The sequence below is a fragment of the Cyprinodon variegatus genome, unplaced genomic scaffold, assembly GCF_000732505.1.
Source record: "Cyprinodon variegatus isolate N-32 unplaced genomic scaffold, C_variegatus-1.0 Scaffold431, whole genome shotgun sequence".
In the NCBI taxonomy this organism is placed as follows: domain Eukaryota; kingdom Metazoa; phylum Chordata; class Actinopteri; order Cyprinodontiformes; family Cyprinodontidae; genus Cyprinodon; species Cyprinodon variegatus.
The window spans coordinates 375,157-389,502 of record NW_015150884.1 but is presented as its reverse complement, the minus strand read 5'-3'; the positions used below and the strand labels follow the sequence as shown (position 1 = coordinate 389,502).

Genomic DNA, 14,346 nt, shown 5'->3' with positions numbered 1-14,346 from the left:
GTTTTGCTCCCGCTCTATTTTTAAATGCACAGTAGAGATATTTAAGCGTAGTAGAGGACATGTACCTGTATATAAAACCCGCGCCCTATAGTCCGGTGCGCCTTATGTGTGTGTTAAATACAGAAATGGGACACATAACTGAGACTGCGCCTTTTAGTACGGTGCAACTTATAGTCGTGAAAATACGGTACATGAGGCAAACTTAAAGCGGTTCTTTAATGCAAAATTAGGATAGCGTTAAAAAAGGAACAAAGTCCTGCACCAAAATGCAGTTGTAACCTTGTATGCAACCTTTAAAAATGGTTTTCCTGGATGCATGGGTAAGAAATAAGCCAGCAGAACCATTTCATTGAACTTTCCTTTTTTTTGTTTTATTTGGGTTTTTTTTTTTTTTGCTTTAAGGGTTTTTTTTCCGATGCTAGTTGAGTCATCCCATTGGAATGCTAAGAGCACCCTTTTTTATCCCTCATTCACCTCTTCCTTTTTTTGTTCACCCGCCATTTCTTTGGATACACTTTTGTTTGGTTGGAGTTGAAAAGAGCAAGAGAGAACATGAATGGTAATAGAGGTCAGCTATGTTAGTAATGGGGTTGTTTTCAGAAGGAAGCTATTCTGTAGAGAGCCTGAGAGAGAACTGAAGGAAAGAAGCTGCTTCAGTTCCTTCTGGAGTGTACTCCCTGCAGTATCTATAAGCTCGTAATGCACCCAACTACACATCTTTGATGTTTTTTCTTCCTATATAACATGAAATGGATCAGTGCAAAGTATTGCAATATTTCTTACAAAAAATAATGGGGAGAAAAGTGGAACACAGTGGTGACAATATCAAGCTGGGGGAGGCGCTGCTTCCTCCAGCATGGACAAGGAAGCTGTTTATGGTAAATCAAAAATTGGTGGGTAATGTAAGTAAAATTACTGACATGTAAATCTTACAGCATTTAAATGGCAGAACTTAATTTCATTTTCTATTCTTTGTAAACAAAACACATCTGATGTATCAGTAGGATCTTTATAAACCCTTTTATTTTTCTTTCTCTCTGTGACATTCTGTTAATGTGATTATGTTAGCCTTGAGTCTGCAAATAACCTTTTCAATGGAAAGTTACTTCATTAATGTCAGTACACACTTGGTTAATTATTATCAATCACTATAGTTTAATTTTTGCCTAAATACTGGAGAATCAGAATGATTGATTCTCACCTAATGTGATTCTATTTCCTTCAAGATGTTAGTGTTGCACAAAAAGATCGACGTTGTAATGTTGCTATGCACAACATGCACATTACAAGGAATTTAATATATTTTAGCAAACTGTGATAGATCCATTCTATTCTTATAATGCATTCAGCACCGCTAGTTAGTGTAGTAGTGGTAATGTAGTGGAGTCATTCAGAATTGTAAACAAGTTAACCTAAACGGTGTTATCACGATAATCACATTATTGCATAACTTTTCTTATATAGTGCAGCTCTAGAGATTATTAGCAATGACAATTTAGTTTGTGTACTATATCATTTTAATGGCGCCTGTGTCTGTCTTTAAACCTGCGTTTAAACCAGTCAAAACCTGCAGGCATGTTTTCCAGAGGACATTTGGAACCTCTGGTTACCCCATGCTCAGTTCTATTTATATAAGAAGGTATTCCCGGCATCCCCCCCAAACGCCGTTGGTGAAAGGGGAAAGTTGCAGGTCAGTGTGGTCCGCTGTAACTGGAGCCTTTTGAACCCATATGTTCTGTTTCTCATCTTAAGCTTGGATATTTAAATAAAAAAGGTGAATAGAGATTATTTTCTTTAAACCAGTGGTTTTATTGCTCATATTCAGAAGTTATGTAGTGGTTCATATGAGATTCTCTTGTTTTATCCAGGTTGGGGTGAGCCCTACTCCCAGCAGAAGGAGTCTTCATCATGGGGGGAGCCTTCAGCTGGGCCCCCTGTGACCGTAGATAATGGAACATCTGCCTGGGGGAAGCCTATGGACACCAGCGCCGGCTGGGATGAACCCAACAAGGATGTGAGAGAGTCTGGGTCAGGATGGGGCAATCAGAATAAGCCTGGTAAGTGGACAGTACAGCAGGTGTTTTTTTTGTTTTGTTTTTTTAATACTGTTTTAATGTGTTTCTGGCAACTGCATCCATCCCTCATTGTCTTTTATGTCCAGGTCCTAAGCCCATGGAGACATGGGGGAGTGACGTGTCCATGGGCAATAGCTGGGATCAGGAGGAGGAGGTAGAGATCGGGATGTGGAGCAACAACCAACAGGACAACAGGTCTATGGATCAGAACACCTGGAACTACAAGCAGAAAGGTCCCAATAAGGTCTGTTGACTGAAAGACACAAGTTCATAAAAAGGACAGAAACTTTTTAAAGCTGAACCAGAATATTTTCTTTCTGCTGACAAACTGACAGGAGTCTCTTTGTGAATCTGTTTTAGATGAACAAACCGGTGAACAAACAGGACGACCCTTGGATGAAACCCATCATCAACCAATTAAACAGCATGTCCTTCTCTGTAAGCTTCTCCTCTTTCTGCTCAAAGGTCACTGCTATCAGTTTCTGTTTGACTGCATGGCTTTAAATGACAGAATGATCAGGATCCAAATGCAGGTTTAGCCAACAATAACAGTAATGGCGCAGCTTGGAAGCTGAAATGGGTCAAGAAATGTCATTTCTTAAAATGCATGATTGTGTTTTTAGAAAGTCAAACTACTTCACAACTACAGCTGAAGTGTCCAATGGTCACCTCACACATTCACAATGACTGTTGTGTTAATTTGAGAAGTTGCTTCTAAAACACAATACTTATTGCACCTTAGCTAAGGAGATAAAATACTGGGCTATAGCTCAGTGGTACAAACTCTTTAAATTGGTTAAAACCTTATTTAAGAAAATAGAGAGTCCCTGGATCTGTTTGCAGTTCTATAAAAAAGAAAGTTTTATGTTAATATCTAGTCCAACAAATACTTTCTATGAAAAAAGTCCTGGATTGCATCTTTAACCGATATTTTCCCCTTTGAATCTGCAGAGAGACTCCCCTGATGACTCCATGAAGCCAGGAGCTGGCATGGGGACAGACAAACGGATGGACATGGGCAGTATGGGAGACTACAATGGAGTCATGGGGAAGAACCCAGGTTCTCGACACCAGTACCACAAAGACTTGGATCGTTCTTACTTTGACAAGGTTAGTTGTTGCAGCTAAGGGCAGTGGTCCCAGAGGTGATCCAAGAGGGCTGCTGTCCTGCTGCTTTTAGATGCGTCTCTGCTGCTGGTTTAAACTGGCGAATCAAGTATGGGGGGTAAGGGACTCTAAAAGCTGCAGGGCACTCGCCCCTCAGGATGAATTTAAGCCCACTGCTTTAGGGGGAGGCATGTCTGATTAGCTGCTACTTTCTGTGCACTGTTGTGCCCCCCAGTGGTGGTACTGAAACATTGCATGTCTGAGTTAGAAGTTAGAGCTTTGTGTTGAATTTGATCTTAAAATGTTGTCCTTGGTTTAAAATGTTAAGTCTACTCACTTAGAAGCATTTCTTTTCTTTTATTTTTCTTAGGTATTTAAAGTAATCTGATCTTTAAATAGTTTATATCAACATACCTTGTTTTCTCGCTTAGTTTCCTCACTGCTTTTGTTCTTTCACTTTATCACTATTTTTTTGCTTTGCTGTTATTTTTATATTAGGCTCTTTTTTTTTTTTTGCTTTCTTGATTTCAGAGTCTACTTTCTCCCTCCTTTTTATATCAAATTAATTACCTTGTTTCTTTTCTCCTTCCCTCTGCGCTTATTTGGCTGCTGATGTGCTTCCTGTCCCTCTGTGCTTGCCGTCCATTTGCTGTGCACACCCGGGCCTTTCTTTCTGCAGCTTTCTGCTTATGATAGCCCTGCTTCTGATGAGCTCTCCGCCAATCAAAGCATGAGTCTTTCCCCTAGCAATTCTGCTCAGCCTATCCCCTGTTTCAACTCTGGGCCATCCCCTTCCCACTCTAGTTCTGGGGCTGCTCTGCAGGTGAGTGTGGAAGGATGATGATGGTTGTATTTGTCTTTGAGCTTTTTTTCACTCTCCGCCAAGTCTGCTTTTTAGAAAACATGGCTGTTATTTTTCAACACAGTCCTTTGTTAAACTGTTAAGAGATTTATTATTTTACTGTTTTTATTTAATAGTTATGTGGGATACATGTTTTAGTAGCTTCATGTAACATTGTGGATTTCTCTCTTTTTTTTTTTTGTCGCTCCCAAAGAATGTAAACCCAATGTTGGGTGGCGGCAGCGTAGCACAGGGGCGAGGAGGCCCCCAGTCCCAACCACCTCAGCCCAACCTTCGCAACCAAGTGCCTCCAACCATCCTGCCCTCTCAGGTAATACAGACCAACCTGCATATAGAATATTTTCATGTGACTCCCCTCTGTGCTTTTTATGCAGATTTGCTCACAGTTTCAAAGTGAATTAAGAGTGAATTTAAAAATTGGCTTTTTTTTTAAAGTATGCCAAATTGTTACTGTTAAATGAGGGTAAACACATAAAGATTAAATAAAATTATCTTTGTAGTTATAATTTAAAAAAGCTTTATGAGATCAGGAAAAACTGTCTCTAAATGTAAAGCTGATAATTTAACCAATCTGGGTATTTCAGATCTATCTAAGAAGCCCTTTATTTAGCACTGTAAGCCAGTTGTAGTATCCCTGCAGTTACTTTATTTTTTCTTTTCTTATTTATTTATTTTTTTTAACTCAAAGTGCCTCTTAAATGATTTAAAGCTGGTTGGGCTCATTGAAAGGAAGTGGAAGGCAATCTAACAGTGGATAGAGGGCGTGTCAGAGCGACATTTCTCGTTTTTTTATTGATAGTTTTACGTCTCTGTTTATTGTAAATTACTGTTTTATTCATATATTTCTTATTGAATAAACTAATGGGTTCCTGTTTTATCTCATAAATATATGATTTTAATAATGTGTAAGGAAACCATTTTTTTTTGTGTGTTTTCAGTCAGCATTTAGTACATCTGCCACAATACATTTTGTAAATATGATGTAATGTTTTACTCGGCATAATTAAGCCCCATTTTTTTTCATAATATAGAAAGATGCAGTTGATACAAGAGAAAAGTGTGAGATTTTGAAGATAATTACCTCTTATAATTTAATCTGCTTTAGATTAATGTATTAATCAATAATTTGCATTCCTAGTTTGTACTGTAGTTCAGCTAATGAAGTCACCTACTCAGTAGTTGACTCTCTATCAAACACTTCATTTTGAAAAGACAAATCTTGGCATTTAATCATCTGATCTTTTTCTGCCCCTACAGACTGTCTTTAAAAGACATCCCAATGTAAATCTGAATCTATGCTTTGGTTTTTTTTGTCCAGGTCCCTCCATCTCTGTTGAAATACCCAGGAGCTAATGGTGGTTTGAACCCTCTGTTGGGTCAGCATGTGGCTGTACTCAACCAGCTCAATCAGTTGTCACAGCTCAACCACTTGCAGGTACAGAATTGGGGACTTAGATGGGGAGAAATCTTCATTCAGAGTTAGTTCTCTTGTTGTGCTGCAGTGGTTTACATCTTTGCTTGCGTCATTCTTCCACAGCGTCTTCTCCTGCAGCATCAGCAACAGCAAAAGGTTCAGAACCAGAGAGCCATGCCTGTGGGACGTCCGACTGAACCGGTGAGAGACGGGAGTCCAGGGAGTAACTTCTGTAAAGTGGTTCCTCCCTGGATTCATCCAACCTTTCTTTTTCCCTCCTCAGACACGTCCTATTGGTTCGTCTCCATCGATGATGCACCCACCGCGGCACCTGGATCCCTCCCTTCTGAAGCCGGCCCCGCAACTCAAATCTTACCATGATGGCTACTTGTCCCAGAATACCCCTGACCTACAGAAGGACACCTTAGGATCCTTCAGCAACTTCCCCTTTGGTATGTTGACTACCGAACTTTAGCCCTTTCAACTAAAAATGCTGAGCGCTATTTATGGAAATGTGACGGAGAGATACTTCAGAGGAACCGTAACTTAAGTGGGCAACACGGATGCAAAGAAACACGATTTTTGCTGTGACATATTTTTACTCCCTCGCTGTTACTGACCTCTGACTCCGCCCCCTTGCCACCAGGCTTAAACTCTAACCAGAATGTAACCATGGACATGGTCGTTGGGGGTGGAAGTAGCAGTGATGGAGGAGCTATGAACCACAAAGAGGCATCCAGTTCCAAAATGAGCAGACTCTGGGCTGTTGACCCCCTTGAGCAGAACAGCAAATCTGGTAGGTGACGGCTTAATCAGTAGTACAGATTGATTTCAGCGAAGCGTTAGACTCATGTTATCTTCACTTTACATTTTCTCAGAATCTCTGAAAGCTTAGGGGTCTTAAATATCCGGAGGACCCCCTCTGTCTGCAGGTAGAGTGTTTAGTGATTGTCTGTTTGCTTCTACTACAGGTGCTATGCCGTCTGGACTCCGTCTGGACAACTCTCCCTTCTATGATTTCCTGTCGCCTGGCCCATCTCCCCTGAGTCCTCCTGTTCAATCATTGGGCTCTGTGGGTGATGGCTGGCCTCCCCGTGCCAATTCCCCCCCTCCCCATGGAAATACTGTCACTTGGCCCCCAGGTAAAACACCTTAAGCTTATAACGCTTCCTTATACTTTTTTTTTTTTAATGTTTTTTTGATTAATTAAAATGACGACTCTCTCTCTGCAGAGTTCCGGCCTGGGGAGCCTTGGAAAGGTTACCCCAACATTGACCCTGAGACGGACCCTTATGTGACTCCTGGTAGTGTCATCAACAACCTCTCCATCAACACCGTCCGTGACACAGACCTCCTCAGGGACAGGAACAATGGTGGGTCACACAGATTCATCATTGAGATCCATTCTAAAAGCTCTACAGAGGAGAAGTAACCCTGCTGTGTTGTTTCCCAGGGCCATCCTCATCACTGAACACCACGATGCCTTCTAACAGTGCCTGGTCATCCATTCGTGCCTCCAGCCACAGCGGTTCCCTCACCAGTACAGCACAAAGCACTTCAGGTGTGTTTCAGGTTCAAAAATGGCTTCCTTTTTTTAAAACTTTGGTCAACTTTTAAATGAACCTCTGTGTCTCCCACTGCAGCTAGACCCAGTGAATCAAAGTGGTCTCCTGGCGGCGGTTCTGTGTCCAACTCCTCTTTAGCCCACGAGCTTTGGAAGGTCCCCCTGTCTCCTAAGCCGCTGCCAGTAGCAGCACCCTCCAGACCACCTCCTGGCCTCACTAGCCAGAAGCCCAGCCCTGCCTCCTCTGGCTGGGATGGCTCTGCCCTGAGGCTTGGAGGTTGGAGCTCCTCTGAGTCCAGATACACACCTGGTGAGGAACAAACACCACATTGTCCAGACAGCAGCTGAACTTGACCTCTGAAACATTGTCTTTGTATAACAACAAGGATTAACATAGTCTACTAATAAGCCCTTGGAAACCATTACAAATAGATCTATAGATAGATTTACTTTATCACTAATACAAAGATAAAAACCCCAGGAAGTAATCTTATTTGCAGGAAAGTGTTCTTATAGTAAGTAGGAGAAATACATATGCAACAACTACTTGGGACTATTGATAAATAACGTCTAGTTTTAATAACTGAAGAGTCCAGGAAAACTGAAAGTAATCTGAGCTTTAAGATCATTGATGTCAGTGAACTCGAGAGATAAACATTTTAGCTTATTCTGGGTTTCCTTTTACCATATGCTTATGTCCAGATAAAAGAAACATTGCGACTTGAATGTTTTTCCCATTTTCCTGACTTTTTAAATGATATACTTTGACAGGCTCCAGTTGGGGTGACAGCAGCAGCAGCAGCTCAAGGAGAACCCAATGGCTTTTTCTGAAAAATCTCACACCTCAGGTACTTATTGTGGTTTAAATAAATAGAAATAATCTGCAAAAAAACGTGAATTTAAAAACAATTTTTTTTTAGCTAATCTCATAATATTTAGGCTAAGTGTTTTTGTTTTCCTAGATTGACGGATCTACGCTGAGGACTCTGTGCATGCAGCATGGCCCTCTTATCACATTCCACCTCAACCTGCCACATGGTAATGCCGTGGTTTGCTACAGCTCAAAGGATGAAGCCGCCAAGGCCCAGAAGAGCCTGCACATGTAAGACCACCACACAGCAACAAACTGTGATGGAGACGCACAAAATTGTACTTTATTGAAAAGTTTTGCTGTTTTTTTTTTTATTATTATTATTATGTAACATATTGGATATGTGTAGAGGAGCAGCAGATGATAGATGAGTCTTATATTTGGTATAACTACATCTGCCTAATTACACTATCCCCATGTCAAAGCATAAAGGCAGCACATCATGATGTGGGACAGTTTTTCTTCAGCACAGACAGAACCTGGTCAGAGTTAATTAAAGGAGGAATTCTTCTTGAAACTGGCCTTTCTTTACCACTTGTATAACTTTGTTCAAAATGTGTGGTTGGTGATTGTGACAGAGTGAAAAAGTTCAGGATGTAGGAATACTTCTACACAAATTGTATAGTATAGTCCCACCTTTACATCTCTGAACTCTTAAATAGTTTGTTAGAAATTGAATTTTCCAGCAAGATTTTAAGCATTCAGATTGTCAGAAAAGCAGGTGTTATTATCCCAGCAGAAAACAAACACACTTTAACTTTGAAAAGCTAAACAAGGAGACAAAAGCCAGTCTCAGACAAACCAATGGATTTATCTCTATGCTTTGTCCCTTAGTATTTGCATTAAGGTATGATTCTAACGTCAATGAAGATGCAACACTGAAGATGTTCTAACCAAGATTAACTTGGAATAAATTGGTGCTGTTTGCTGTCTAAGATCTCTAGTAACCTTGTCAACTCTCTCTCTGCAGGTGTGTTTTGGGGAACACTACTATACTGGCCGAGTTCGCCAGCGAGGAGGAAATTAGCCGCTTCTTTGCACAAGGGCAGTCATTGGCCACTCCCTCCTCCAGCTGGCAGCCCATTGGTTCTTCTCAAAGCAGAATGGATCAGTCTCACCCCTTTTCCAGCCGCGCCTCTGAACCGAACCAGTGGAAGAGCGGCGACCTGCACAGATCCTCTCTCTGGGGTGGGCCCAACTATTCCAGTAGTCTGTGGGGGAGCCCCAGCAGCAATGAGCCGGGGAGGGTCAGCAGCCCCTCTCCAATCGGCTCCTTCCTCCCAGTGGATCACCTGACAGGGGCCGGGGACTCCATGTGAACCGCCTGTGCTCCAGACAGGCTGGGGAGAAGGGTCAGTAGAGAATTTTCAATAATCAGCTGAAGATACGGAAAGAAAACAGTAGTTAAAAACGCAATGGCACTAGTTGGACTTTTTCTCACTTACAAGATATTCAACAAAAGCAGGGTTTCCCCTGTGGAATACAAGTTACGTTTCTATTTCTGCACATATGTCCACTTTGTTTTAGCCCAAAAACATATCAGTCGGAATACTTGAATCATGCAGGCCAATTCTATAATGTGAACGGTTGGATATTTGCTTCCAGGTAGTGCTCTTTCAGACCGAAAAAAGCTTCAGTCAAGTTCATTATTAATATTATTATATATTTTTTGTTTCATTCGTCATGTTTATTTGAATTCCAATTCTTTTTTTTTCCAACATTTTCATTTTATTTCTTTTTTTTTTTGCCATGTTTTCTGACAATGTTTGAGTATGTGCTTTTTTTTTTCTTTTTTTTTTTTTTTAACTTGCACTGAATGTGGTTTTTTTCTCAGTATATATAATCTGCAATATAGAGGGAGCAGCCAGTTTTTTCCAGTGTAGCTGTTTACTCATTGAGGTCCTTATCGTACGTGTGTGCGCGCGCATGGAGTACTTTGTGTGTACGTGATTGCATTGTGAATGAGTTATGTGTGCGCTCCTCTCTGCCTTGGCACGCCTACCTTACTGCGTTGTTGTGGAGTTCAAGATCAACAGATAGTTAAAGAATAAAAACCTGATTAAAGGTGATTATCTGGTGATAGAAAAAAAAGTGACATTTAAAAGTATTGCACCAATTTTTGTTTTAAAACTAAAGAAAGTTGAGCTCTGCAGTGCAAAGGACTGTAGCCGCAGCTGGGACTAGCAAGCCCCTCCCGCTCTAAGAAAGTGGGTGGGGCCTATCTAGCAAGCCCTCCCTGTCGCCCCCTAGTAGGAGCAGGGAGGGAACAGCACTTTCAGAATAGGCTTTCAATGTTTTTGGAGGTGCCACACTGCAACCTCTTGTTTACAAGACTTAGGAGGAAGAACGTGTGTCCATTCTTCATTTTAAAGAGAAGATAAACTAAAAAGACAAAAAAAAAAATTACAAAAAAAAAACAAAAAATATATGTAGAAAAATTATAAAAAGTAAAAAAACAAAAAACAAAAATAAAACCTCTTGAGGATGAAGATGATGCGTTTTAACTCTGGGAATTCGGATCAGTGTTGTTCTTTTTTTTTTTTTTTTTTTTTTTTCTTGGCCATGGTGTTGGTTATTTAAACTATTCCTCTTGTCTGCTAAATAACCAGCAATGGTTCTCAGGAAATCAAGCCAGTTTCCCCTCGCCCCTCGTAGTTGAATTTAAAACAAATACAACAAAAAAAAAAAGCTACTACTCCTTGTAGGAAAGGAAAATCCAACATCTAGCACTGAAAACTATGTAAAGGTCTTTATTTTTACTTTTTCCTTTATTTTTTTTTCCTCTGCCAAATAACTGCTTTAAAGCTGGAGAAGCTCACACACTGCTTTCAATATGCTGTCTTTTATTTTTATTTTGAGGGACGGGGGGGCGATCCCAGTAAAGGGAGTGGGATGGACGGAGGAGGGACTGTAAATCATCCCAGCTCTCCCTCCCTCCCTCCCTCACCTCCTCCTCCACTCCATTGTTGTTAAAACTTTGGGGACTGTTTCAGTGTGAGTGTAAAATGTCTCGTCACTTAAAAAGAAACCAAGAGAAAAGGCAAAATCTGTATCTATGCATACTGTAGCCTCTCGCGTACACAAGGCCTGCCGAGAGGTTTTCTTTTCATTTTTTTTTTTTTTCTTTTTTGTTCCCTGTCTCAGAATTATGTGAAATGTTTCATTAAGTACGACTACATGCTCTTGTTTTTGTTTAATGCTTTTAATCATTGCCACAAATGGTGTTTAAAAAGGAAAAACGTAAAAAAAAAAAAAAAAAATGGTTGAAGATATTTTAACAGTGCAAAAGTCGTCCACATTTCATTGCCTTGATCCTAAATGTGTCCGAAGATGCAACAAGTCAAGTGGCTTCTACCTGTTTACAAATAGAATATGATTGTATTGTACTGTTTGTTTTATTTTTTTTTTGGTTGGTTTTCTCTTCCCCTCCTTTGGGTCAGGGAAGGGTGGGGAGTACTCATCTGAAGTTTGACGTCGTGAATTAGTTTTGCGTGCGTGTTTGTGTGAGAGAAAGGGGGAGAAAGGAAAAATGGAAACAGTGTGAATGTAAATGTCGATTAAAGAGAAAACTTTCGTGAATATTCAATTTACCTATACACCAGTGATTGTTGAGTTACTATGATGCACAATTTTAGCGCAACAAGGCAAAAGCTTCAGAGCACGTTGGATGAGAGATCAGCATTAGCGAAGCCATGGACCTTAATTTTTTTTCTTATCTTGCGTTTTATTTTCTTCCTCTTCTTGTGTTTAGCCTGTTATACGTGTGTTAGTGCGCACATTTATCACCCCCACCCCGATTAGGGTTTTTATTTCAGAACAGCTACAAATATTTTGGCTTTAGTTGTGTTTTCCTTAGTATAAAAATTATATATATCTATATACGTAAAAGGACTTTAAATGCGTTTGTAGTGAATAAACCTCAAGTATTAGCCAGACTTGACAGTGGTGTGTGCCAGTATTGAAAGCTCTCTACCAAATAATTCAATCATACAAAAGATTAGTTTACTTATTTCCACGTCTCTTTGCTTAAACTACATATATATATAAAGATTCATATGTTTGTGTTTTGTTTTTTTGTGTCGTTGAAGTTATCAAATGGAACGTCGAAACAGTTTTTTTCTTAGTTAATTTAAGTTGACGTATTGAACTGAGGAGCCTAGGATTTTTGCACTCGGGCGGATTGGAGGAAAAACTGGAGTCAGTTCAGACGGCGAGGATTCGTTTTCAGGTGTTTGTCAGCAACAGGGTAACTATTGTTTGCATGAGCTGCGACTCAAGACTGGTGCTTAGTTTTTCCTCGCCTGATTGTAGCTGAAACGGTTAACACGAGCTTAGCGGAGCTCGGGTTCGACGACTCCGGCCCCTTCAGCGTCTCCGGCCATGTCCGATTCTGGCTGAGAGATGCTTGCGACTGAAAGTAGGTGTTCTGTTTTGTTTTTGCTAAGCCCCCTTTCTCTGCGAGTCAGGCAAGAGGATGTGACCAGTAAGGCTTTTCAGGGACACACTTGCTTCCTTGCAGGCTTATCTTGAATGGACTCTTCCACATCCGAACCCTAAGCTCAATTTACAGGATCCAAAATAACTGACAGGAGAATACGGAGCAAGTCGGCCCACATCTGTCCATATTCCCTTTTCTGCTCACTTAAGATTACTTATGTCATTCTGATTTTTTTTTTTTTTAAATGCACATTTTCCAGTGCTGATGTTAGAGCGGTTTTGCCCCACTGCAGTATCCTTACCTTAAACCTTAGTGGGACGATAACTGATCTCTGAGCAGCCCGGGGGGGGGTAGCTTTGCTGCGCTGTTAGAGAAGGGATGAGCAAAGTCTGTAAAAATGCCTCTCAGTAATAATTTAGTTTTTGCTCTCAGCAGAGTTGTGCTATCTTTTGTCTTGTTAAATCCACTGTTGGTGTGTGTGAAGATGCGTGTGTGTGTGTGTGTGTGAATTTATGCCAAATCGAGGAGGGAGGGTTGTTAGGGAAGGAAAGGGATTGACTTTTAGAGGTTTTTTTTGTTCTAAAGCTGTATTTGTGCATATGCGTATTTAAAAAGCTGGACAATGTTTAAATGCTTGAAGAAAAAAAAACAACAAAAAAATGTTTGCATAAGGAGGATGATGAGAGGAAAACCACCAAGAGCAAAGTACAATCCCCAAAGCTGCCAAGCAGCTCCACGACAGGGCCAGACGAGGGGAGGAAAGAAGGAAAGGTGGAAGAGGGAGGGAAGGAGATTCGCTGGTGATACTCTACTACTTTTTATATATTTAAAGTACAAATAATGTGACTCGTTGTGTTTTCTCTTAACTATCCTGTGACTAAATGCTATATTATATCATAACACACCCAACGGCTCTTATAGTCGATCAAAAGTGCTAAGGCTATTTTTTTGACAAGAAAAAAAACAAAAAAAAAATTAAATAAAAACTGTGAGAATCTGCTGTCTTTCTTTTACACTTAGTATGACCACACATGTAAAAACCCTGAAAAGCTTTAGTCTAACCAGCACAAAGAAGTGGGACGGGTGGGGTTTTTTTTGGGGGGGCGGGGGGTTGTTGCTCAGAGAGACTATGCAGTGGAGTGTTGAACCCAGGCTTCCATGTCTACCTTGGGTTATTTATCTTTAAATTATATTAAACCCAACAAAATCATATAAAAATCCCTTTTTAGAAACGCAGCTGAGATGGGATTCCCAATAACGTTCCTCAAACACGTGCCATCTTTGAATTGTACTTCTTGTACTGCTTCTAATAATCTTTAAAATAAAAAAATAAATAAAAACAAAGAAAAAAAAAGACCTGATAAACCTTTATAACCTAGCAGGCGTCAGGCCAGTTGTAGCAGGAGAGAGGACAGGTTAAGATTTGCAAAGTCCATTTATTTTCCCAGCTTGGCCGGTGAAACTGCAAATTTTACACAACTACAATGTTTTTTATAGAGATTCTATCAATCCACAGTGTGTAGTTGGATCACCTTTAAACCTATTATGCACATTGCTTTGGGGGAGACTGTTGAAACTATATATAATATATATATAAGAATATAAGCATACAGTGTCTATAATCATTGAGAGGACGCCGTCCTTTCCAAAAAAAAAAAAACACAACAGGAAGTACCTTTTTTTCATCTTCCAATTGTCTTCCTCTGCTCATCAAAGGATTTTATCTTAACTTCAGTTGAATCTGCACTTTTTGAAGGACAATCTTTATTTGTATGGTTATAAATTGACAAAAAAAAAAAACAAAGTCGCCTGATATTACGTGGTATAGAAAACCAACTCCAGTGTGCTCTAATAATGAATGTCTCCTCTGATGCTGTCTATATGTTTGGGTTCATTTAATCTTTTTTTTTTTTTATCCTTTTCCGCTTGGTTTGTTCTGTATTTTTCTTTTTAATTTTCTGGATTTTAGTGCTCTTATGAGAATCTGTATTAAGGTGTAGAGTAGTTAGTAGGTC

The 14,346-nt window shown here is 40.1% G+C and overlaps 1 protein-coding gene across 3 annotated transcripts in view; it reads left to right on the top strand.

The window, feature by feature from the left end:
- Positions 1-10,292, top strand: part of tnrc6a (trinucleotide repeat containing 6A) — a 34,556-nt gene extending 24,264 nt beyond the window's left edge. For 2 of the 3 annotated variants that reach the window (XM_015388642.1, XM_015388639.1), the window contains 17 exons: positions 1,869-2,057; positions 2,162-2,319; positions 2,436-2,513; positions 3,027-3,185; positions 3,862-4,005; positions 4,238-4,354; positions 5,363-5,479; positions 5,582-5,659; positions 5,742-5,910; positions 6,105-6,254; positions 6,430-6,600; positions 6,691-6,831; positions 6,912-7,019; positions 7,102-7,332; positions 7,794-7,870; positions 7,985-8,124; positions 8,864-10,292. In XM_015388642.1, the coding sequence (XP_015244128.1) occupies positions 1,869-2,057; positions 2,162-2,319; positions 2,436-2,513; positions 3,027-3,185; positions 3,862-4,005; positions 4,238-4,354; positions 5,363-5,479; positions 5,582-5,659; positions 5,742-5,910; positions 6,105-6,254; positions 6,430-6,600; positions 6,691-6,831; positions 6,912-7,019; positions 7,102-7,332; positions 7,794-7,870; positions 7,985-8,124; positions 8,864-9,212 (2,576 nt within the window). In that variant the 3' untranslated portion in view covers positions 9,213-10,292. The remainder of the gene's footprint in view (positions 1-1,868; positions 2,058-2,161; positions 2,320-2,435; positions 2,514-3,026; positions 3,186-3,861; positions 4,006-4,237; positions 4,355-5,362; positions 5,480-5,581; positions 5,660-5,741; positions 5,911-6,104; positions 6,255-6,429; positions 6,601-6,690; positions 6,832-6,911; positions 7,020-7,101; positions 7,333-7,793; positions 7,871-7,984; positions 8,125-8,863) is intronic. The other variant, XM_015388640.1, reaches the window with a different exon arrangement.
- Positions 10,293-14,346: the final 4,054 nt, after the last annotated feature.